At 31.9% G+C, this 24,252-nt stretch overlaps 3 protein-coding genes and 1 non-coding gene across 9 annotated transcripts in view; 1 reads left to right on the plus strand and 3 right to left on the minus strand.

The window, feature by feature from the left end:
* Window positions 1-266: 266 nt before the first annotated feature.
* mRpS30 (mitochondrial ribosomal protein S30) lies at window positions 267-3,311 on the minus strand. Its single transcript, XM_076402553.1, has 8 exons — window positions 3,018-3,311; window positions 2,757-2,960; window positions 2,565-2,703; window positions 2,345-2,508; window positions 2,152-2,285; window positions 1,919-2,089; window positions 1,536-1,861; window positions 267-599 (listed from the first exon to the last, which is right to left on the minus strand). The coding sequence occupies exons 1-8, from the start codon at window positions 3,242-3,244 to the stop codon at window positions 324-326; spliced, it is 1,641 nt and encodes a 546-aa protein (XP_076258668.1). The 5' UTR covers window positions 3,245-3,311; the 3' UTR covers window positions 267-323.
* A 529-nt stretch (window positions 3,312-3,840) lies between these two features.
* On the minus strand, window positions 3,841-6,201 carry Smyd3 (SET and MYND domain containing, class 3). Of its 2 annotated transcripts, none has more exons than XM_076404556.1 (8): window positions 5,818-6,201; window positions 5,445-5,574; window positions 5,130-5,374; window positions 4,946-5,073; window positions 4,718-4,894; window positions 4,368-4,665; window positions 4,140-4,302; window positions 3,841-4,080 (listed from the first exon to the last, which is right to left on the minus strand). In XM_076404556.1, the coding sequence occupies exons 1-8, from the start codon at window positions 5,834-5,836 to the stop codon at window positions 3,858-3,860; spliced, it is 1,383 nt and encodes a 460-aa protein (XP_076260671.1). In that variant the 5' UTR covers window positions 5,837-6,201; the 3' UTR covers window positions 3,841-3,857. The 2 variants fall into 2 exon arrangements, with proteins under 2 accessions (XP_076260671.1, XP_076260672.1); XM_076404557.1 differs by having other exon boundaries at window positions 5,939-6,014.
* On the plus strand, window positions 6,165-6,238 carry TRNAI-AAU (transfer RNA isoleucine (anticodon AAU)). Its single transcript has one exon. It is a non-coding gene; the product is annotated as a tRNA-Ile (tRNA).
* Window positions 6,239-6,872: 634 nt separating this feature from the next.
* The window catches only part of hlk (hulk), a 50,135-nt gene continuing 32,755 nt past the window's right edge, over window positions 6,873-24,252 (minus strand). For 2 of the 5 annotated variants that reach the window (XM_076402543.1, XM_076402544.1), the window contains 13 exons: window positions 20,390-20,521; window positions 18,905-19,066; window positions 18,682-18,843; window positions 16,215-16,337; window positions 15,920-16,123; window positions 14,170-14,295; window positions 12,938-13,120; window positions 12,633-12,882; window positions 11,304-11,509; window positions 8,956-9,128; window positions 8,752-8,902; window positions 8,465-8,696; window positions 6,873-7,579 (listed from right to left, as the gene is read on the minus strand). In XM_076402543.1, the coding sequence (XP_076258658.1) occupies window positions 7,438-7,579; window positions 8,465-8,696; window positions 8,752-8,902; window positions 8,956-9,128; window positions 11,304-11,509; window positions 12,633-12,882; window positions 12,938-13,120; window positions 14,170-14,295; window positions 15,920-16,123; window positions 16,215-16,337; window positions 18,682-18,843; window positions 18,905-19,066; window positions 20,390-20,521 (2,246 nt within the window). In that variant the 3' untranslated portion in view covers window positions 6,873-7,437. The remainder of the gene's footprint in view (window positions 7,580-8,464; window positions 8,697-8,751; window positions 8,903-8,955; window positions 9,129-11,303; window positions 11,510-12,632; window positions 12,883-12,937; window positions 13,121-14,169; window positions 14,296-15,919; window positions 16,124-16,214; window positions 16,338-18,681; window positions 18,844-18,904; window positions 19,067-20,389; window positions 20,522-24,252) is intronic. The other 3 variants (XM_076402545.1, XM_076402546.1, XM_076402547.1) reach the window with 2 other exon arrangements.

Consider the following 24,252-nt stretch of genomic DNA (forward strand, 5'->3'; position numbering starts at 1 on the left):
TTTTACATAATAAATTCTATATTATATATACCTTTGTTGCATGTACGTGAAATAATTAAATTACATATCGGTTAAGAAAAGAAAAAAGGTTAAATTGAGAAAATATCTTCTATTACCAAATGTCCAAATGATAGGGCCAAGTACCGATGACTTTTCAATATATTTTTGTTTTTTCAATACATTAAAATGGTAAACTGTTTCCCTACTCAACTAGCTTCAACTTCAACTAAATAATAAAAAGATTGAGGTCAAAAATATTATATAAAAACCGTTTAGGAGTATTTTTATTGTTTCTTATCTAACAATATACAAAATTATGATCCCTAAGGCCAATACTCGTTAGCTCTTCGTCCCTTATTCTTCGGTAAGTCTGGTCTCAAAGCTCTTGGGATATACTTAGGAAGCCGATCATTCAAAGCCCTACGATTAGGTTTCTCGAGGAATTCAAAGAATCGCCTTCTCTTATCCATGAATCTTGTGTCGTGGTCGATCTTGTAAATTTTCTCCCAACTAAATACCTCGGGAATATCTCTGTGTCTTGGCCGATTTGATACGAGAAATTTGTATTCCCGCTCTAACCAGGATCGCTTTTCGTCGTCCTTAAAATACAAATTAGTTTCAGGTTTAACATAAATTAACTAAATAGCTAAATATTATTTTGAAGAATGTGCTGTTTTATTAATATACTAAATGTGGCCTGTCAGGCCAAGATCCAGATTTATCTTGCTAAATTAAAATTGTACTATGAAATGTGATACTTTCTTTGCATGTGCAAATTATATGTAAAGGACAGGACGATGACTGAAATTCTAGACATTACACAACGTATGTGCGAAATAAAATGTATCATTAATTTTAACTCACACTCGATGGTTCTACTTTAAAGGGGATTATTCAAAAGGTTATAAAGCAATCATTAAAAGTAGTTTTGGAATAAGTGTCAAAAATATGGATGCATTTACAAAAATCCTTTTCTCCGTTATTTTGTTTACAAAAAAAATTGGTAGCCCTACTGATAGAAGTGGATTTTTTTTACATTAGAAAATATAAAAATTGTATCACGAACATTATGATAAAAATAACTACTAAAACTGTTTACACCACGTTGCCAGTTTGCTTGGATACTTTACTATTTTGTTAAATACATTTATCTTTGTTTTTATATTAATTTCTTTATAGACAATTATTAAAAGGCTACATCTGAGTTGCTAATAAATTGGTACTGATAAAAATATTAACATAATTAATACATTTAAATTCTGTATACACTTTTTAAATATTTTAGAGGATAAATCCATCACATCCTATATATAAATACAATTCATACAATCTGGCAACTCTGCGTAAAACATAAAGTTTTAAAAACACAATGGCGCCTAGATTCAAAATATGATTGCGGTCGATGGAACGTGTGCAAAAAATTGTTCGGTATGTGTTTATAAACAAACATTTTAATATAAACTTGGACCTGACAAGGGAATTTTATTATGTCGAGAATTTTGTAGGACAAACTCAAGATGACTGAATTCACTTACCTCATAGTCTGCTATAATTTTTTCTTCTTGACTCAGGTAAGGTCTTAAATTGACACCCAATCTTTCAGCAGGAGCATTACTGTATAATTTTATTAAAATACTTAAAACATCTTTGTTGAATCCAACAATCTTTCCATCTTTTATATCTTCATAAAGCTTAAGATTTTCACTTGCCCAACAGATATTTCTTTTGGGATTTTCATTAATGTGTTTTGAATGTAATAGGATAGTGTTCAGTTGATAAATAAAGAAGTTAAATTCTTTTCCATTTGTAAGCACACTTTGTGTTACCAAAGGATATGTTATGTCATTAAATGTTGTGAAACCTATAATTAAATATAATATAATAATTCAGGTATAGCTTATTAATAAAAAAAAACCACCTAAATGATTAGCTTGTGCATATAGCCAAGTATATGATGACAATATTCCTTGACGGTACACAGCATCCTGATTATCTTCAGAGTCTTTAATAAATTTTGATCTCTCCAATAAATGCCCTTTCTTCAAGAAGCAAATTACGCCAAAGGAATGATAATCTCCAGGCCAAAAACCTATTAAAAATCAATGTGACAATACAAATTGGCTGTCATACAATTATATTATGCTTATTTACCTGGTACATTGGCTATCCGCTTATGATCAGTAGTAACTCCATGAATTCGAGGATCATACTGAAATTTGGGTACTTCTAAAGAAGGATCTTCAGCTTCTGAAGGAGAGACAATTAATGGTAGAGGTAATTCTGACCTAATTTAAAAGGCTCATGTATATTGTTCGAAATTAAACTATTTGATTGAACTGTTTACCGAATTGTCAATATTGGGAAACCTTTATATGATATTAGTCTATCTGTTGGTTCATTTTCATATGGTTTCATGTGTTCTAAATTTTTTCTATATCTTTTTATATTTAGTGGTGGATTCATACCACCAACAAACCATGATGATTCTAGTCTTGGATCTAAGTCCAACTTAAAACATTAAAAAAATTATTTCCTTTCTATAAAAACCTTCATCAAACACTTACTTCATTAGAAATAAGGTGGGGATATTTACTACATAAATTATTATTTAAAATTCGATTAACTTGTTTTATTATATTAGAACTAATAATATTCTCTCTTTCAGCATCAGTTAATTTTTCATTTTTTAGGTCATATGACTTCCTTAAAAATATAGACAAGTAATTAATTATTATGTTTATTACACATAAACTTACTGGACACTATCTACTTCCATTAATAAAGCCTCTTGGAGGATTTCTGATATTTCTGTCAAATTTTCAGATTCATCAATATTATTATAATAATCTGGAAGGGTATTGTTTTTAATAAGATGTGTTCTTGTAATATGTTGAACAAAATGTAAATCATTGTATGGTATCATTTCCTCTAACAACACATATGTCTTAAAACCATAGTACCTACATAAATTTAAAACAATTTATCTCATTTTTTTTTATTCTTTACTCCTAACCTACCGAGGCATATTAAGTTTTATTTGTTTTTCTTCGACAGTTTTAACTTTTTTTATTTCTTCGTGCATAACTTCTTTTTTCCTTTCTAGTCTCTTTTCAAAGGAGAGATCTAGAATCGGCGGGTATTGAGGAGTTGTATATTCTTCATTTTCTTGTGTAACTGTTGAAAAACATTTTATTTTTTGTACAAACCGTAAAGGTAATACTCTATTTATACGTATTAAACTCATTTTACAAAAATAAGTTATTCTAAAACTTTACAAAGGTTAGAGGTATTTCGAACCTCAACAAAAATTGAGGTTAATTTGATATTATATAGTGCTGGGCAACAGGATCGATATATTTAAAGAAATTCTTTGAATAATTGTTATATAAAATTCGATTGTTTTGGTATAGGCAACTTGCAATACATATATATACTTTATATTATAATATATATATGCTTTTATAATATAAGGAATTGCAATTATCTAATAGAACTTTTGATGATACAATGATATTATTAATTTACGTAATCTAAAATACCTTTATTTCAAATCCAGATTTCTAGTAAAATGTTTAAAATGTTATTGTAATTTTGGGTATTATTTAAAACAATTAATTTATTATTTATTAATTAATTAATAGTTAGATGTCACCGTCATGTCAAATGTAACACTATGTTTGAAATAAATTTTCTTGTCTAAATTGGTTTGATGACCTTTTTCAATACTACACAATAATTTTGTTCTCTATGAAGACAATTTTACACATACTAGATTAAATCAAAATATCTTGGTCCTTGTGAATGATATATCGATTATACAACTCAATAACATAATAAAAATTTTAATTAGTTTTCATTTATTTTATTCCATTTTGTTCATTTAACATTTTACATTCCTGAATTAAACCTACTACTTCATTTCTGTACAGTGAGGATGAACAGCCATGGGTAATTTTCAATATTTCTGCCCCTTTTCTTAGGTGATGAATTGCTTCTTTAATCATATCTTTATACAGTAACAACTTACACAGTTTTAAGTGTAGCAAAGCTGGTAGTGGATGGATTTCAGGATAATATTTCCTATAAAAATAAATATCTATAATGATGATCTAAATATGTTATAAAATTATATAACATACTTATAACATTGAATAAGTTCTAAACCATATTCTAATGCTGTGTCAAATGCTTCCAAATCAATACTACTTTCAAAAGCCAGGTCTAATATTTTAATATGCTTTAAATGGAATTTATATAAAACACCTTTCTGTTTTTTTAAACATACTTTACAAACATCCAAATCTAGTCGACCATAAGAAAAAATATTTATTATAATACTGCAATCGTAATTAATTATTAAAGGATACATGTAGTGGTTTTCATGCTATCTAAATGAATTGATGTGAATTCAACTACACTGTTAAATTCTGCTTTAAATTCTTCAGATATTACAGTTCCACATTTGTGACATTCAGTTTCTGCTTCATCAATGTTTATATTAATACTGTTGTCACAGTCTTTGTTGGGACATGCTGCTCCTGCTATTTCTGAATTGTTCTCTGGCTCCAAACATTTGGGACAATCACAGTTAAAATAATATTTTTCCAACAATTCTCTTCTCCTTTCTTCAGTTGAAGCTAGTACATCAATATATGATATTCTAATCTGGAAATAAAATTTATAAATCAATAAGATATTATCAAAACAGGTACAATACTTTTGACCAATCTAAATAAGGCAAGGTTTCTAATGTCCTTATATAAATTGTAGTTCCCTCAAATATGGCCAAAGCATTGGGTTGACAAGAATGATCAATAATAGAGGCTCCTAGGTATATACCAGTACCTAAACTTTGAAGCTCTTGGTCTGATATATTAAAACTATTGACACACATCTAGAAAATGTATTCAGTTGATTTCCCTTCTAAAGTTCTAGATATACATACTCTTCCATATAATCCCATAAATTCAGCAGAATTTGGAAGCATATCTCCTGAAGAAAATTCATACAACACACCATATAATGAAGTTAAATGCTCCATTCTTTTTTTATCCATTTTTAATTCTGCATAATCTGTATTATTCATATATGTAAATAAGTTATTTTTTATAGACTTAGGGAACACTTACGTGACAATAAATCTCTCCAAGTACGAAATTTATTGGTTGTATAGTATGCTTTAATAAGATCACCACTATTTTCTAATTTTTTATATAGTCTAAAGAGTAGACGTGCAGAGTCAGGTAATATTCTTGGCGATATCTGTTTCAAATTCTTACATTCCTGCTTGTGAATACCCCATCCTTGCCGTTGGCATATTTTGCCACAATAATATACATATTTGCAGTTGGAACATTTAAGTAATTCAGTTGTTCTGTAATTACAGTAATTGTTGGGAATTTACTTACGCTATGTTAGTTTAAAAATTTAAAACAGGCACTTACTTTTTAAAGCAAAAATCACAACACTCCGTGCGATATTTAGAGCTTAGAGTATAAACAAATGGTTTTTCTTGATGAATAACCGTTCCCTGGGGAACTATTTTTTTCTTATCATGCATGATATAATGATTATCTGAAAATATCGTGAGCGGTTATATGAACAAAGGTTGTTGAAACCTGTGCAATTTGTGACATAATTCCCGGTGTATAAATACCGGCTAAATATATTTTTAGATGGTAATGAATCATATGTGTTAAAAACAGCAAAAGCAGTTCATAAATTATTATTAATTAAACACAAAAATAAACCAAAAATAATATTTTTTAAACCAAATACAGGAAACTAAGGATTGATTAAAATTATTAATCTAAATACCTTCATTTTCAGCCATCATTAAGGGAAAATACACTTAAATTATTTAATATACTAATAATTATTTCTTGATAAAAAAATCTAACCTAATTTAAAAATTTTAAAAATGTATACATAAACATACTATCAAATTCAACGTTAAAAATCCACTATTTATGATATTCTAACCTATCACTTTGATGTACTTTATATTTTAGCTGATTACTTTTGTATGGTTATTGTAACAAGTATCTTATATATTTGAGTTAATTTAAAATTTTTAAAACACTTTTTTAAATAAAAATATAAAATTAAGAATAATCTTTTAGTTTTGGGTTTTATAAAGCCTATTATAATAACTAGGGCACATAGGCCCATTAGCTCAGTTGGTTAGAGCGTCGTGCTAATAACGCGAAGGTCGCGGGTTCGATCCCCCCATGGGCCATATGTATTTTTTTGTGTTTTTAATGAAAACAAAAATAACAAAGAGAAATAATACGCGTTTACAATATATTTTTCAATCAAAATTCAATGTATAACTTTTAAAAAATATCTGGATCTATGACTAGTACACTAATAAATCTTCCCAAATAGGACGTTGTTTTTCTTAATTTCATTCTGTTTTTTTTGTAATTTGTTGATTTGTAATTTATTTATGTTTTAGATTTTTGAAACGTGCTTTTGCATATTGAATATAGACTAGTGGTAATATTTAAGTATTAGGACTTATTTTGATATTATAATTGATATCATACACCCGATTCCATAGTTTTCAGTTTTAAATGTGCAATGCCAATATAACAATTGATATTATTTTCTTATGCCTATTTTACAATATACTAGAACTATTCGTATTGATTGGTTTAGATTACTCATATTTCTATTTAAATTTTAAACTTTCTGTATAACATATTGCATAATCTCGGGCGGAATATTTTATGGAATGTATTATAGGGGCCGATTTGTGTGAATGACGTAATTCTGTTAAACAGTTTTTGACATTTTTGTCACTGTTTAAGTAGGAATTAAAAAATATAGCTAATTTTATTTGGTCTTTTTTTAACATAATAAAAAGCGCATTAATATAGAATCAATTTATTTACAATATTTACATGTTTTAGACTCATTAATTGATTTATGTATACACAGAGACAATACACTCTAAAATATTCTCCTTTTAACTCCTGTTTTCTAGCGGTTAGTTAAAAGAAAAATGATCTTGCTATTTGCTTCCTATGTGACAATGATGCCTATATTATTTGTACAAAATGTTAAAAAGAAAATACATTTTCATTGCAATGTCTTTTACAAAATATCTATTGGCATTAATTATTTCCTTGATTTTACATCTCTGTGCTAATGAAGGAAAATGGTGGGGGGGGAGGAAGGTGCGAGAACACATAGTAGTTTGGTCCAGTTATAGAAAAGAAAAAGATGTTAACGATGGGGCGTGGGCTTTAATAAAATTTTATTTATCCGTTTATTTTTCAGACAGCATATTGAATTGAATGACGTTCGTGGGAAAAATTGAAGTGGAAAACAATGCTGACTAAAAAATAAACGTCTACGATGATTCGTGTACACGTTTTCACATTTATTCGACGCATTTACATCTGTCACTCAACTAAGTACATGCACCGTTTTCTAACTCTGCTTGGGATGATGTGGAACAACTTGTGTGGCTGGTGACTTGAAGCATTGAAGTAAGAATGCTGTATATATTACAAAGGCAATGCCGATCGCTAACAGAGCATACATAAAGATGTTTAATTCTGGCTGTCTATACCTGAAATAGAAAAGGTTATGTTTATAATTGTCAGTAGAGTTTATTAATGTCAGAACTGACATTTGTTATTGAGTCTTTCATTTACTACTTTGTATCTATTGGAGCTTTTAATACCTTCTAAAGTTGTTATACCTTCTATGTTGGTATATTTATACATGGTGTTCGAAAATCTACCCAAGATATGAATTAATTAGAACAGTATTTTTTTAAAGTTGTAGTTTTGTATCGAAAGAAATTTTGCGATATAGAACAACTGATAAGAAAGTAATTTTGGTTTTATAAAAAACTTTTTTTAGTTATAGATGTGTTAGCTATTTCGATTATTCGAGTTTGTTTTTTTTGTCATTAATAAATGTTTTTGTTTCTATGAGAGTATTTGTTATAAAATTGTCAAGTTGATGATGCAAAGAGTTATGTTCTGTTTATCGTTGTCAGTTGGATTTATTAATTGTCAAAAGTGACATTTGTCATTGAATGTTTCTTTTACCACTTTTTATCTATTGGAGCTTTTAACATCTTCTGAAGTTGTTTATAGGTACATTTATACATGGTGTGCGAAAATCCACTCAACATATAAATTAAGGAGAAAACAGTATTTTTTTTAAGTTGTAGTTTTTATATCGAAACATATTTTACAGAAAGTTTGCTATATAAAAAACTGATAAGTAAGTAAATTGGGTTCTGTTTAAAACTTGTGTTAGTTACAGATGTGTTAGCTATTATGATTTTTCGAGTTTGTTTTAATTTTCTGTCGTTAATAAATATTTTTGTTTCCATGAGAGAATCTGTTATAAAATAGTCAGATTGATGAGAAACGGAGTGGCCATATATTTTATTATTAAAAACTGTTTTGTTCAGATTGCCATCTTGACTGTCAAAACTTACCGATTTTTCCTGAGCCATTCAAGTACGTCCTTTTCGGAATGTAAATCTCCTCGGTAAATGCTCGGGAATCTTCGCCGGAAATACACGATAGCGGGCAGATTGGTAACGCCCCATTTACGGGCATACCGGGCGTCCGCCATCTTGACAAACGTTATGTCGAAGTTGTCCGTTTCGCTGTCGATATTCTCCAATTTTTCCATTATAAGACCCGATTCCAACGAGTTGATTTCATCTGAAAATAAGGCGGTTTTTATTTACTTCGCCACGAATCATTTGAGTGATTTTACAGAAAAACACGGTAACAAACTCGTTCTCCTCTAGCAATTTCTCCAACATCTTCTTGTTAACTTCTTCGATTTCGTTCTTGATCTCGAATACGTCCTGGGAAGTCAACCAGTCCAGCACTCGATCCGCTTGGGTTAAATCTCCATCGTATATCTGAGAAAAGGGTTGATAGTGGTTTTGGGCGGCTCAAACATTCATTATATTACCATGGGTTTCTTTTTCCTGAAATACATAAGAGATGGCAACGTGTGCAATCCTTGTTCAGCCGCTGCGCTGGCGCTGCAGATCTTGACGAAATCTATTCCGAAAAGGTCGGCTTCCCCATCGATTTCCTCGAGGTTCTCCAGAATATCTTCACATTCTGGACAGTCTTCATCATCTATGGTAATGATGAAGGAATATATTACGAATTCACTTTATAAATAGAGAGTAGAACCGACTAATTTGACACTACATGGAATTTATTAAGATTTATTATAGACCTTCCAATAAAACAGCTAATGCACGTCAACAACACGTATTGCCAAATTCAGTTTATAAAAATGTAAAATCCTTTTTAAACTCAGAGTATTTGCCGTTCTCATTTTAGTATTAGCATTATTCTAGCAAAAAAGAGACAGAATGAAGTCTGATGCGTCTCTAACCAGATCGGTCTATAAAATTTGATTTGTGTTGGTACTGGCCGACAGAGTTGTCATATGTCAATGAAAATATAATAAAATAACGCTAACCTACGACTGTTGTGACTGTTTAATTAATTATAGATTAAGTCCTTCAATAAATATGCATTAGATATATTATAATGTTGAAATAAATTATATTTTGTAACGTTATTTTTGTTTCATTATTGTAATTACATTTGTCTTTTGTTGTTAGAGTCAAAATAAACGAAAACTTAAATTTGGTGCGGCAATGTTGCATTATAAATGTTGAAGATGTGCATTGGCTATTTTATTGGAAGGACTGTATCTTATTGGCAAGATCAACACTGTCAGTACCCATTCCTCACATACTCCTATCATATTTTTAATAAATACTATAAATTTACCAACAGTATTATATTATTATATAGTCTATTCAAGGTTTTTTTTATACATACGTCATCAAGATGTTTAATGTATTGCCTACCGCAATTTGTAAATTTGTTTCAGAATCAGACAATATTTTCCTTCTCATTTTATTTCAATTAAAGAGAGACACAGTGCTGTCTGATTATGTCGAACGCATAAACGAATGAGCCTGTCAAAGTCGTCCGGTTGTCAGACGTATGCAAAGTTCTTGAAAGCAATAATGGTAAGAGGTATAATTAACTAGTTTTTAAATGTACTATAATGTTAAAATAAATAATATTTGTTGTTTTTTTCACTTATCTTATTTAAATTAAAATTTTGTTGTACGTCAAAGCCAAACTGAACTAAAGCTCAGAGTTGATGCGTTTTTATATCACATATTTAGATGACGTATGTACAAAATAACTTTGAATATACTATATAACTATAGTTCTTCCAATAAAACAGGTAATGCACGTCATAGATGACGTCGAATATTCTACCAAATGCAATTTATAGAAATGTAAAATTCTTTTTGAACTCAGAGCGGATATTTTCCTTTTCATTTTGCCCTAATTAAAAGGAGACAGAATACTGTATAATGCATCGGAACATGTAACCAAATCAGTCTGTCAAATTCGATTTGTGCTGGTACTTGTCGACACTTTTGTCATATATCTACAAAATTCTTTAAAATATTAGTAATAATAATTAGGGGTTATAAACCGGCAAACGTAAATCAAAATTCTAAGCTGATACGGCAACATTGAGACATGCTGACGTCATAAATTTCAATGACGTTCATTGACAGTTTTAGGAAATAGAATATAGTTACATTTTACATCCCTTGACATTACACGAGCTTTGAAAATACTACTACAGTATACTACTCTATCTTGGTTTCGTTGGCGTTGTCACAACAAGAATATATTATGATTTTTTCGTATTTTAATTTTAGTTATGTTTTCCAATTAATTTTGTAGTAGCAATATAAAGTACAGTAACAGACACTAAATACTAAATACACACAATAAATATATTCATAAACTCAATTCAGTTGACCTATAATGTGTTAATGATCTCTGTTATCAATAAAATACACGTGTTCTGTTATTTAATCTGGATTTCATCGAATTTTCACAACTATATATAACAAATTAACAAGTAAGTAAAAATATAATCATAAAATTACCAAACAATAAGCATAACAAGGTGTCGAAAAGATTATCGAAATGCGCATGAGCTGAACTAGTCAATCATATAGTCAACGTTGCCAACTTGTGAGAATTCTCCAATTTGCAGGGAATCTCATGTTGGTTGTGATTTATTGAAGATTGGCATTATGCGGGAGACTTGTTTAATAACTTAAAATGATTTTGTGGGGAATCAGTAAATTTTTCTCCCCAATTTGGGGAATTTGACTTGCATCATCTTACATCTTATCAATTTCCATGTAGTCTGACTAATTCGTACTCCCAACAATAAAAAAGTTTTGATATACGTACAGAAAAACACGGCCAAAAACGGAGATTCGTTCAGCAACCTGGCCAGCATTCGTTCGTTGACAGCTTCGATCTCGTCCGCCAATTCTCGGTTATCGTCGTCAATTAACCATTCCAGGACGCTCTGTTCGTTTTGAAGGTCACCCTCAAACAATAGCGGGTTACCGTTGCGGAAGTAGACTAAAGCAGGGAATGTTTTAATACTGTATCTGGAATAAATAATGTTTGTTTATCTAACATGAATATAAATACGTATAAAGTTAAGTTGGAAAATTGTATGTTGTTTATGGTGAATAGCGCTTAAATAAATGCTAGTATCAATTGATTTTTTCGTTTTTGGTTTGAAGTTGTCGATGTTAAAGATAAATCCAGCTAAACTAAAGCCCTGTTGACACCATGGAACGCTGTTGAACCTTGTAAAACCATTAATTCGACTTTCGAGTGTCAACAACTAATGCGATTGAAGTAAGTGATTAAATACAAGACTAGAGAGCTAGCGAGTAGCCCCCAGGGCTAAGAGTTCAACCTATCGACTATGAAGTCCTACGATCGAACCTCGCTTGAGTTTAATGAACGTTAAAAAATAATTTGGTCTGATAAAAAGAACGTATATGTGGATGTGTTTTAAAATCACAATAACAATAATAATTAAATTCAATAATTAAACAATAGACATCGTCTAAAAACTCGTAAAATTGAAATATAAAAAAGCAACGATGTTAGTAGAATCTTTTGAAAGTCATATTCGAATGTGTTAAAATAGATATTGCCAAAAAAATGACAGGAATTAAGCAGAAATGATGATGAATATAACAGCCATTATTGGATGAACTATATAGTGTATCCAAATTAGCAGCGAACTCGCGTCATCAAGCTGTATAATGTATTGCCTACTGCAGTTTGTAAATTCGTTTTAATACCAGTCAGTAGTTTCCTTCTCATTTTATTCTAGTTAAAATGAGACAGAATGTTGTGTGATACTTTTGAATATGTAACCGAATCAGCCCGCAAAAGTCGTTCGGTTTTCAAATGTCTACAAAATTCTCTAATATACAAACTATTGTGGCTGTTTAATTAGTTGTATACTATACGCATAAGATGTACTATAACGTTAAAATAAATTATATTTTATATATAGCATTTTTTTATCATTATTTTATTTATATTATAATGTTGTTGTATATCAAAGCTAAAATAAACTAAAATGCGTAAAACATCAAGGTTAAATGGCGGCAACATTGCGATGTTTTGACGCCATAAATTGAGATGATGTGAATTCACTGGTGCTTTGGATAGACCATATTTATTTTGGATATACAATTATATTTTTACCTTTTTGCTAATTGTGGATCAATAATTCTAACTAAATGGATACCGTATACGTCACATTCGTCGTCGATTTGTTCAAGCTCTTCCAGGATTTGCTCGCAAATGTGACAGTTTTGCTTGTAGAAGTAAACGGCCAAGTACTGCGTATCTTCCACCATCCTTTCCAACATTATTCTAGTAATCAATTCTATCCTATCTTCCGTTCGTTGTTGTATGAGCCACTGTAATACTTCCTCCTCTTCTTCTAGATCTCCTGCAACATTAATTTATATACAGTTATTATGGTACAACATTTAAAATTATTTTACCTTCGAAGACACCACCTATTCCATTTTCAAAGTACATTAAGACAGGAAAATCCGTAGCCCCGTATTGTTCGGCTATCTTCAGATCGTTGGTTTTCACGAATTTGATACCGTGCCTTTCACAGTCATCGTCGATATTTTCCAATTCCTCCAAAATATGCGAGCATTGATCACAATCGTCGCCATCTAGTCGAACCCAAACAGAAAAGCTCACTGTTAGTTTTTTTTTAATAATTACAAAACTAATCAAAAAAGCATATACAGGTATGAATAAAACTATGCCATTAAAAGTAGAAAATGCTAGGTTTTTCTGTCATAGAGATCCTGGTTATGATAGTACTACAATAATAGTGATTTATTTACAGGGGCAATAATGAATAAAACAGGGCCTTAAATAAATACAAAAACGAAAATGAATAAGCGGGTACTAAATAAAATTTTCTAAATTTATTTGTTGGTTATTTTTCGTCGTTATTTTTGTGATGAAAATCCACGTATTTATCTGTATATTTTTGTTTTAATGATAATGTAAGTATAATAATATAGAATATAGCAAGTTTCGATTTAAAAATAGAAAATGAATGAAAATGACAAGATAAATGCATAGATACTGTCTGATATAACAACTGTATTCATTGTTTTTCACCTATAACTGTTTCATACTCAATATAGTGAAAACAATATGACAGGAAAATGACTGTCACTGTCATTATATGTTAAAAAAGTGTCTAGGGTATATTGATTTAAATTTATTTGTTACGTGACAAGTGACATTGACAACTAAATAAGTTTATCTATAGAGTTACATTTACTCCGTAATTTTATCTAAATATTATTAGTCTGAAGGCATTAGGATTAACATTCTAATATATAGTTCTACCAAATTAATTCAAAATATAATCTGATGGTAATAAATGCATAATAAAATCTGATTTTAATTAGAGACAAAAAAGAGGTTACTTAACTGATAACTGGCAGCGACAGTGACAACTTACTAAGAACAATATCAAAATTAAAATAAATGGTGTAGTGTTTTTGAAAACTTAAAAATAACAAAAACCGTTAGTAAAATTAGCAGCCCAAAAATTTAATAATGTTTAAATAAAAACAAACTTAAAATATGGCAAAAAAACTATCGAAAAATTGCGATTCCTTAATAATAACGAAACAAATCCTCTAAAAAAATATAAATAATAAAAAGGGGAATGTGTCCAAAATACTGAAAATTTTGGTACCGTGTATACTGCTCTCCAAATTATCTGCCACGTTTAATTCTTGATTCGAACGTTGTTTTTTCCCCGCTTTCCTGCTTTTTTGTTGTTCCGCTTCTCCTGCGCACTTTTCGCACAGTGTTTTGTTCCCTGTAAGTTTATTAATTGCATACAAGCTAAGCATCAAAATGCAAAATCACTAAAACGTTTCATGTCCAAGTTTAAACCCATCATATTCACTTAATTATTATTTAGTGTCATCATTATTGATATCTGTTAATTTTTAGGTAATGAAAGCTTAATTGGTATCAAAAACTTAAAACTTGGAGACTTAGTAAATTTTTTTGTTGACCAAGTAACAAGTAGACAATCTGCGAAGCTCAAATCTCATTAAAATTGTCACAAGTTTTGTCGAATAAACTGAATTATCAACAATAAACGAAGCATTGTCTCATAAAACTTACTTGAAACTTATTTTTCATGCAAAATTATTAAAATATGAGAAATTAATAGTAGAAATTAGTGGCTTTTCATTCAATCATTGTAGCACAGGCAACTAACAATACAGACCCAACATATTTAGAGGGTTTTAGAAGCTTGTAAAATTATATTATTAATTATTTTATTTTTAGTATACAATATTATTTCTAATGCGAATAAACTTGGACTTTATATATGTGTTATTGACTTCGATAGTAGTAAAAGTTATTTAAAATTTAAGCAGTATCTTTAAAATCTATGAATAAAAAAATCATATCACATCTCTATAATTTATGGCTTAATGGTTATTAGGTAAATTCGGAATAACATTTTTGAACTGTTCTCTGCGATTTATTAGTTTAATTAATGGCAAAACCTTGTCGATACATTTGTAAACATCATTTATCTTTTTAATGTAACGATTAACTGAATATATTTAATATTAGCTGTTTGCATGTGTCTTGATCAGCGTTATCCCTTGAAGAACAACATAATCTAACTATTAAATTCGATAGTTTTGACGTTTCTTTAAATGAAATAGCAATTTTCCATTTAGTATTATTGAGCTATTCAGTATATATCGGCGCTAATCATGGAATATGCTACAGAAGCTCAACAAATACTTTTAAAAATTTATAGTGATTGTCGGTTTTGGTTTCAACGATTTACAAGTGGTAATTCTGACGTTAAGGCTTGGACGACTGAAAAGAGGACCGAAGACAATGAATTGCAACACTTATTGGACGAAAACCTAGCTCAAACTATCAAAGTATTTCTTACAGTTTAGCAGTTGCTGATGCAGGTGATGGGAAAGATCCAAAAAGAGGAATTGTTTACTAGCCATGAAAGGTGGATTTACTACAACAGTCCCAGGAAAGCTATCCACATGGACCACGTAGCGGAATATTCATGGCCATAAAGTTTTGCTGTGTTTTGCTATGATGGGATCAGCAAGGTGTAGTGAATTATGAACATGGTGCCTTGTGATTACCTCAGATCGTCATGCCTCTCATCAACAACTGACAGCGAATGATGTCGTATAAAATATTCTATGGGCCGTTACCTTTCCAAAGCGCTATAGTACGGCTTCACCGAACAAGCGTTTAAAGACGTCTATTAGGAGGAAAGTCTAAGGTAAGCTCATAAATTATAAGATGCCATAAAGAAATGACAATTCAACCACCAGACCTAAATCCTAAAGCTAAAAAACCTGTTTAGTAATCGTTTTGTTAAGAACTCTAACATTTTCTATCAAGAACTAGTGGTGTTAGGACCGAAACCCCGGGATACTTACAGAAATACACCGCCAGCGCCTCTTCCTTATCGATCAGGTGAACTAAATCGCTACCTTCGGATGCCTCGATGATATCGCCGGATGGGTCCTTCTGCGTCAGCAGCCATTGCAGGATTTGCTGTTCGTCGTACAAATCTCCGGCGTATATCACTGGTTCCTTCGATCCGGATTTGAAGAACAAAATAGCGGGAAGGGCAAAGACGCCTGTAAAATTTTAATAATAGTATTGTATTACGCTGTATCAAAAAAAATAATTTTCGATATTATTGTTTGAGCTTTGGCCTTTTTAACTTACCGTATTCTTTAGCTAAACTTTTATCGTCGATTTTAATGAAATTTATCCCTGCGGCATCAGCTTCGTCATCAATATGCTCTACCTCACTTAGAACACGTGGACACTGCTTACAATCTGCACTATCTGGAAAATATATCGGGATATGTCAATATAGAACATAATATTTAATTGCCTTTGAACGTAATGTTTTATATTGTTTATGTTGTTTATTATTATGTTGTTTCTAATAAGCTGATGATGGTAACAGATTAGATGAATAGCTGAAAATAATGTTCTAGTTAGCTAAGAGTGTTGGGAGTGGCCGTGACGCAAACTATTTGCTAAGTTTTTTGACAATGTTAGAGATGAAAGGATTTTAAGATGATTTAGCTTAACACTTATCAGAACATATAACAGCGGAAGAATAAGAAAAATCTGCTGGTTCTATAAGCAAGGGTCCTAGCACTATCTCTAATAACCCAGTACAATCCACATACTTCCAGTTTAAAGGCAATTTCAATGAACAAACAGCCTTCATCTCTGCTATCCTACCCGACATCTACTACAAAGTACTTATTCTGCGATAGAAACATCTAATGACAAAAAAATCTAAACACAAAAGTCTAATTAAATTTTATTAAAAATGACGTAAAAATTGTTTAGTTAAGTATTGTTTACTCAGAATAGAACATGAGTATGACATAAAGTTGACTAGAGAAGGAGTAAAATATATAATGATGTTTTGTTAGTCAGTCATCTTGTAAAACAAGCCTATAGTCTGTCCAATAAAACAGGCGATACACGTCATCAAAATTTATGACGTCAGCACGTCGCGATGTTGCCAAATAAAATTTGACTTTTGGTTTACAAAGTTTGCGGGTTTATAACCTCTAATTATTATCAGTAAAGTTTTGAAGACAGTTGATGATGATTTGATGATCAGGCAAATTTTATAGGCTGATTCGGTTACATGTTCGAACACATTAGACCATATTTTATCTCTTTTTTAATTGGAATAAGAGACGAAGGAAAAATCTACACCGAGTTTCAAACGAATTTTACCTTTTTACAAACTGTTAGTGGCACTATATTTGACGTCATCTATGACGTATATTGACTGTTTTATTGGACGGGCTGATTCTACAATCTCTCTACAGATTCTACAAGAGTACATCTGTGCAATTTTATACATAACTCTATCCTATGTTTCAATAAATCAATTTCTATGTTAATTCATATCTTGAGTAAATTTTATCACTATAAGCGCACATTAACATGTGGCGCAAAAGTCCCGCTACCATTTTGATTGCGCGCCATCTTGATTATATGATGTTTAGCTCAGTTTCGCTTTAACCATTTTGTTGTGTAGACGTCCAAATTTTATTATAGAAAATATACGCCACAATAAAATATACTAGTGCCTCACAAAACCACATTTTATCGTTTACATGCGAATTTTCGACAGCAGACAGGCCTCATTCTTGAAGTCAACGGACATCTTATAATGCTGAAAATGTGGCTCTGGTTATATAGTGTTGCGGAGTCTCCAGAAACATCAATTCGGAGACGTGGTTCCCAGTAACACATTTCTGCACGCAGTTTAAGGCAAAATTTGAAAACTGTTTTGAAATTGTTCCGTACAAAATTCAATTAGTACAAAAATTGCTACCGAGAGATTCTGATCAACGAGTTGAGTACAGTAATGCAATCCTAAGACTGTCTGGTGAAATTGAAGATTTTTCGTCTAAATTGATAATGAGCGATGAAGCCCATTTTCTTCTTAGTGTCCATGTCAATAAACCGAAGAGTCGGTTTTGGGGAACACGGAATCCTCAATTAATTTATGAAACATCATTGCATCCACTAAAAACAACTGTATGGTCTGGTATTCATGCTGGAAACATCATTGGTCCCTATTTTTTTTAATGGCCAAGGTGTTGCAGTTACTGTTATTGCTGAACGGTACCAAGACGTGATTCGAAATTTTCTTGTGCCTGCAATGGAAGAGCAAGGACTAGAGGACATGTGGTTTCAGCAAGATGGGGCCACAGCACATACAGCTCGTTCAACAATTCAATTATTGAATGACGTTTTGATTATTGATTTAGTATGTCCCGTCAGATATCCGGATTTAACACCACCAGACTTTTTTTTATGAGGTTTTTTTAAAATCAAAAGTTTCTGTGAATAAGCCCCAAACGATTTAACATCTTAAAGACAATATTCGTCACGAGATTGAAGAAATTCAGCCTCAGATGTTGCATAATGTCATGAAAAATGTCTTAAAAAAGCCGGAATTTGCATAACGAATCGCGGTCACCATTTCGCCGATATAAATTTTCAATCATAACGAAAAAAAAATGTAAAGATTAAATAAACTTTTTATGAAAACCGAACTTACTTATCCTTTCTTTGAGCAAAGTTATAGGCAATGAAAATAGTAGCGGGACTTTTGCCCCACGTTGTATATTTGCTACAAAAAACTTACACAGGAATACGGCTACGTAGTCTGATCTTTGCCTAATCTTATCAAACATTTTCTTATTCACGCGTTCGATATGGTCTGTCAGTTCCATGTTTTCCGGATCCGTCAACCAGTCGAGGAGTTCTTCTTCGTCGTCGATGTCTCCGTCATAGTTTATATGTTTTCCTAAAGAACAGTCACTTGATGCTACCGATCGTTTTATACTATCGATGAAATGATAAGAAACCTTTTCTGAAGTAGGTGACTCCTGGAGGATTTCTGTATCCGTATTTCTTCGCCATCAGTCTGTCCTTCATTTTCACTATTTTGATACCGTATTCGGCGGCCTCATCGTCGATCAGCTCTATGTGGCGTAGGATTCTGGGACTGTCGTGATCTTCTTCTTTATCTATTAGCAGAGGTAAAAAATCGGAGGTTTTTCAAAGTTGCAGTTTTGCCGAATGCTAGTGAATAGTGTCGGGTATTACTGTCTAGCAGAGGTTATTGATTTTGTGTTCTCCTTGACTGAAAGTTTAATAATAGGTTTTTCCAATACTTAACAGGTCGATTGAAAAGTCCCCGGCCTTACACATAGATCGTGATACTAGAATTAAATCCATATCTCTTTTAGTTAGCCCTAAACCTCAAAAGATGCGTGTATAAATTTAACAGTCGGATCATTAGTTTGTGAATTATAGCATTTTGAGTGAAGCAACTTTTGTGAATAGTTTCTAACGGAATGTTGTCCTATTCTTGTACCAAAACACCCGCCAATTGATGAATTGATTGGATGGAAATCTACTCTCCTCTCTTTGTTACAAATCATCTAGGAATATGGCAGCATTTGGTAGCAATATGTCAGTCAAAGTAAGAATTTAATTATTGAGGATGTCGAGTTATTCATTCGCAGTAATGCGGCCTATGATGTGAATAAGAGGACCAGTTATGAATACCACTTATTACCGTACAATTCATAATGGAACTTTCTCTATGTTTGATTGTACGATGCATGAAAGAAGCTCCATGCATAAACCTTGCCGTTTGTAGAAAACAGTGTATGATCATCATTCATCGAACCATATCACATTCCTTCAATCATCAAGTTTTATGATCGTTATACCACTTTGTTGTTGCACTTTTTCTGCGCCGATGATGATTATCCTCTGTGAGTAATGTTGCACATGAAATATTAAATAATTCAGTTTATTCTGTTTCGTTATTGACCAACGTATTACATATGCAATCTTTTTGAGTTTTAATTAGGTTCTAATTATTATTTTGTTCGATTCTCAGGTTTTATTTAAGCATTATTTTAAATGATGATATCACTAATACTGGTGCTGCTGTTGTAGTAGTCAAGAGACAGGGCTTTCGCCTCTTTGATGGCTAAAATTTGCCTCTGCGAATTCTTATCTTATCGATACTTCTTTATGGCTTCAAGTATAGGACACTGTTATAGTCTAACATATCTAAGCTTGAGATCTTTCTAATGCGATACTTAAATCAAATTCTGCATGTTTCCTAGATGGTGTTATAAATTAAGCTAAGATGCGAGAGATTAGAATGGGTTGGATGATGATGATCATCATTTAACCAATATAAAGATCATCATCTTAGAAGTTTTTGGTAGCGAAACCAGCTGACTAAACATTTACCCGTATCACCAATACCACCGACAGAAATATATTTAGTAACAAGATGCATGCATTCGATATAACTGATGGATACTTACAAAAGACCACTGCTAAAAATTCTTTAGTATCAATATATTTAAACAAGGTTTGTCGGTCGATTCCTTCAATACTCTCATCATTTTTCTGATCAGTCATCCAGTCCAATACCTCACTAACTTCAGAGAGATCGCCTAAAATATACGCTTTGTATTACGATTTTTACTTCAGGGGGTATTCCGGTATAGAAATGTGAAAAAATCGATTTGTTTTTTCATATTTGCAAAGCTTAACCATTTAAGGATATGCACGTAAGAGGATTTATCAAAATTAAAATTATTTTCGGAGATATAAGTTTTGAAAACGAAAACTATCTTTTCTAAACGGCTGACATGATATCTTAAGTTCTATTGAACCGTTTCACTTGAAATTTAATGTGAGCTTTCTCAAGAATTCTTGTCAATTTTTGTCAAATTACGACAGTTAACAAGAAAAAGAGAAATTTTTATCATGTTTTTTAACATTTTCTAACTTAAAAATATAAGAAATCTAAATTTGTTATAGTTTTGCTTTATAAAATAGAAAAAAACTAGTTTCACGTCACTAAAACAGTAACACTATATCTCCGAAAATAATTTAATTTGAAATATCCTCTTAAGGACATGTTTTTAAAGGGTTAAGCTTTTAAAATATGAAAATAATCGACTTTTTCAAATATCTTGTCTGGAATAGCCCCTTAAATGAAGGGTCGAGAAAAAGGTAAACAACTAACTCAGTATAATAAAACATTTAACGAGCAGAAAAGTAAGACATTCATTTTTAGTATCTTACCTGTTGACGTTGCACCACTTTTAACATCTCTTGGGAAAGTTAGATGCCGAGGAAAGTGGCTGTACGAAAATCGGGTACGTAATTAATCGAGTTTTAACTATAAAAACGCTCATGTAACAGTAATAGAAAACATTTATTCAGGTAGACTTTATAACAAAGTAAATTTTGTGATGTTTAACATGCGAGGTGCGCTCTTAGCGGCAGTGATGAGGCTTACATATGCATCCCTCCGTAAAAACAACCAAAAAATACCATTCAAATTAACGCTCTTCTCGCGAAGAACACATTTGACGATAACAAAAACAATAGTATAAAAAGCAACTCCGGATTACATTTCAACTGAGATGTTATTTATACGTAGAGCCATTTGGGAGTCAGAACATTATTCGGAGTTGGTTTTTTTTGTATAACAATATTTTGTAATTTTTTTGTTGATTTTTTTAGAAATTTATCGAAACTTGCAACTGAATTCAGGATTATTTGAATATCGTGTATTTTATATACAAAACTGTCAGGTGCAAGTTTCGTTTTATTATAATTAATACCATAAAATACACTATCAAACACATATGCAATTATATACAGGTTATGTATATAGTATAGTATAACACTAGGGGGTAAAATGTCGATTCAGAAGTTATGCAACTGGTAAAACATCATATTAAAAACGACATGTTTCGTATGTTGTTGGATGTTAGACGAGAAAATTGGGAAATGTTTGTGCTTGTTTGGAGTTTTTAATACATTGTTTAAGTAAAAATTGCATAATTTCTGAATTACGTGTAAATGTGGTTTATAGATTTATAAAGTAATTAATAGTTAGTTGAAATTGAAGCGTTTATTAATTGTAATCAGTAATATTTGCATGTCAATCGAAGCTAAAATAATATTATTATCATGATCCAATTTTTTTTGTTCTAGATCTACGGTATACTTTAAACTACAGTGCGGTTATTTGTAAATGTGTGTCGTATTTGTACAATTTTGTTCTATTTTACGGTTTACAAAACAAACTTGTTCAAATCGAGACGGTTATTACTGATCGAAACATAAAAACGAAAAACAAATAAAAAGTATCTACTAGCGCCGTTATATTGTATTCAGTCAGCGTGGTACAGTTGGATGCTAGGTCAGTTGTGGTAGCTCTTACATCGAATCAACTCATTCAGGCTGCGTCACCATGAAAAAATACATTGGAGAATTTTAGATTGTTACCACCACCAGATATATTTACCCGTTCCGAAAAATCCCTTTTTGGCTTTCGGTTTCGGCTCTTTAATCGGTGGCAGAGGCTTATCCTTCGACTTTACGTCGTGATTAGCCTTGGATACCTTACTCAGAGGTTTTTGCGCTGGTTCTTCGCTTTTTTTGTGAGCGATCTTGGCTGGCGCCGGTTGTTTCTTGGCCGGCGTCTTCGGGGACGAACCAATCTTCGGCTGCAGCTTCACCACCTTGCTACTCTTGGCCGGTTTGCTGGGACAGCACTGGAACGGTTCGTAGCCCGACGAACCGGACGGGTATCTGCCTGGTTTGCCTCCCATACCGATGTAGAAACAGCCATCCCCTGTGAGCATAACATAATGTCAGAACAACATGCACGATCATCGTTTTTTTTTTTTAAATTTAGGCGTTGGTATCTTATATCGTTTTTTTTTCTTCAAATCTCAACAAAAACCATCAAACGGGAGTTAAAAATGGGGGAGGGTGAACGGTGAGGGTGAACTTGTTTAGAGGCGAGAGCAAGAACAAATTGTAAAGGTGAGTGGGGTTTTGAGCGATTCGCGCGTTCAAATCCCCACCTATCGGGTTAGTTTTTCGTGGGAGTGAGTGAGAGAGAAAGTCCGACTGCTGTGTTGACTCGAGTATGAAATGACGTCTGACACTATGCCTGCTAGCAGAGCGGCTTTTCTTTATCGGTTTGCGTTTCGCTTTTTTTTTTTGGTTTCTCTAGACTAACAGTGATTTTCACCCACACTACTCCGAAGCAGCGCTTTCGAAAACTACGGCATTTTTTTAAAAATCAAAATCGATTCTATTCTACGTGAGAAAAAGGAAGATCCGCAAGATCTTATACGTTTAATGTCGGTAGATCGAACAGGTGGGGTGGCCATTTTTATATGGAATTTTGCGACATATAAGGCTAACAAGTTCCGTCAATAAAAACTGGTTTACTCTAAAATATATTCGAGCATAGCGATAGAACGTAATATTGTTTGCGTAACTTCATAACAGTCCCACTAATTTTTGATTGATTAAGAAAAACGAATATTATAAAGAAATTTTTGTATATACGATATATGATTTTTGGTAATCCTGACATCATTCTGCAGAAGTTTTAATTGGTGTAATCTAAACCTTAGTTAAACTTCTACCTTCTCCTGTGACAGAATAAAATATGGAATGAGAATAATTAATACCTATAGATCCAATCTAAACGTTTGGTCGCTTGTTGACTCATTCTTCATCCACACTGTCTTCATGTTGTACCCGCAACTATTAAATTTGCGATGAGAGGATGAGCAAGAACTGTGTGAGTGTGGAAGAGTTCGAATAGCCAAAGATGATTCTGATATTTCACCATTCCTTTCTTTATCGACATTCCTCTTTTTATTGGAGGTTTCAGGTAAAAATAGCCGAACTATTGGCAAAGTAAAGCCAGTGGTCCTTTTTATCTTTCAGTTATTCTTCAATACACTGGGTATGTTGGTAACTTCTTTATGTTTTTTTTCGTGTTATTTACTTTACAATAGATAAAATAATATATTTAAAGTATTGGCCATTGGTACTGCCCATCTATTAAGCAATTCATGTATGCCATTCCAAGATAATAGTTTCTCCTTTGAGACAAAGTACTCATTGAGCCATTTTTTAACAGGTTTTTATCAGGTGAAGGCAGGTTTGGAGAGTACTTTGACTGTTTTTTCTGCATAAGCCGGTGCGTTGTTATAACACAGAATCTTTTATGCATTTAAGTGTATTGTGGACGTTTTTTGGCACTGATCGGTACTGTTTCTCGAGGATTTCAATAGTTCATAATATACGACTCAAGCCTGGTACCACCAGACACGGAGCACAGTCGTACGACCAGTCGATG

The sequence above is a fragment of the Rhynchophorus ferrugineus genome, unplaced genomic scaffold (assembly GCF_030347505.1).
Source record: "Rhynchophorus ferrugineus isolate W39M unplaced genomic scaffold, kcgeb_rfMv2 rfM4, whole genome shotgun sequence".
Taxonomy (NCBI): Eukaryota; Metazoa; Arthropoda; class Insecta; order Coleoptera; family Curculionidae; genus Rhynchophorus; species Rhynchophorus ferrugineus.

Bases quoted from the DNA above. Each gene is read 5' to 3' on its own strand.
- mRpS30 (XM_076402553.1), bottom strand. From the start codon at position 3,244: ATGAGTTTAATACGTATAAATAGAGTATTACCTTTACGGTTTGTACAA. The intron at 2,509-2,564 runs GTAAGTGTTTGA...TAATGTTTTAAG, and splicing joins CCCACCTTATTTCTAATGAA to TTGGACTTAGATCCAAGACT. The intron at 2,090-2,151 runs GTAAATAAGCAT...GATTTTTAATAG, and splicing joins GCGGATAGCCAATGTACCAG to GTTTTTGGCCTGGAGATTAT.
- Smyd3 (XM_076404556.1), bottom strand. The intron at 4,895-4,945 runs GTATGTATATCT...TACATTTTCTAG, and splicing joins TTATGGGATTATATGGAAGA to ATGTGTGTCAATAGTTTTAA. The intron at 4,081-4,139 runs GTATGTTATATA...TTATTTTTATAG, and splicing joins GAACTTATTCAATGTTATAA to GAAATATTATCCTGAAATCC.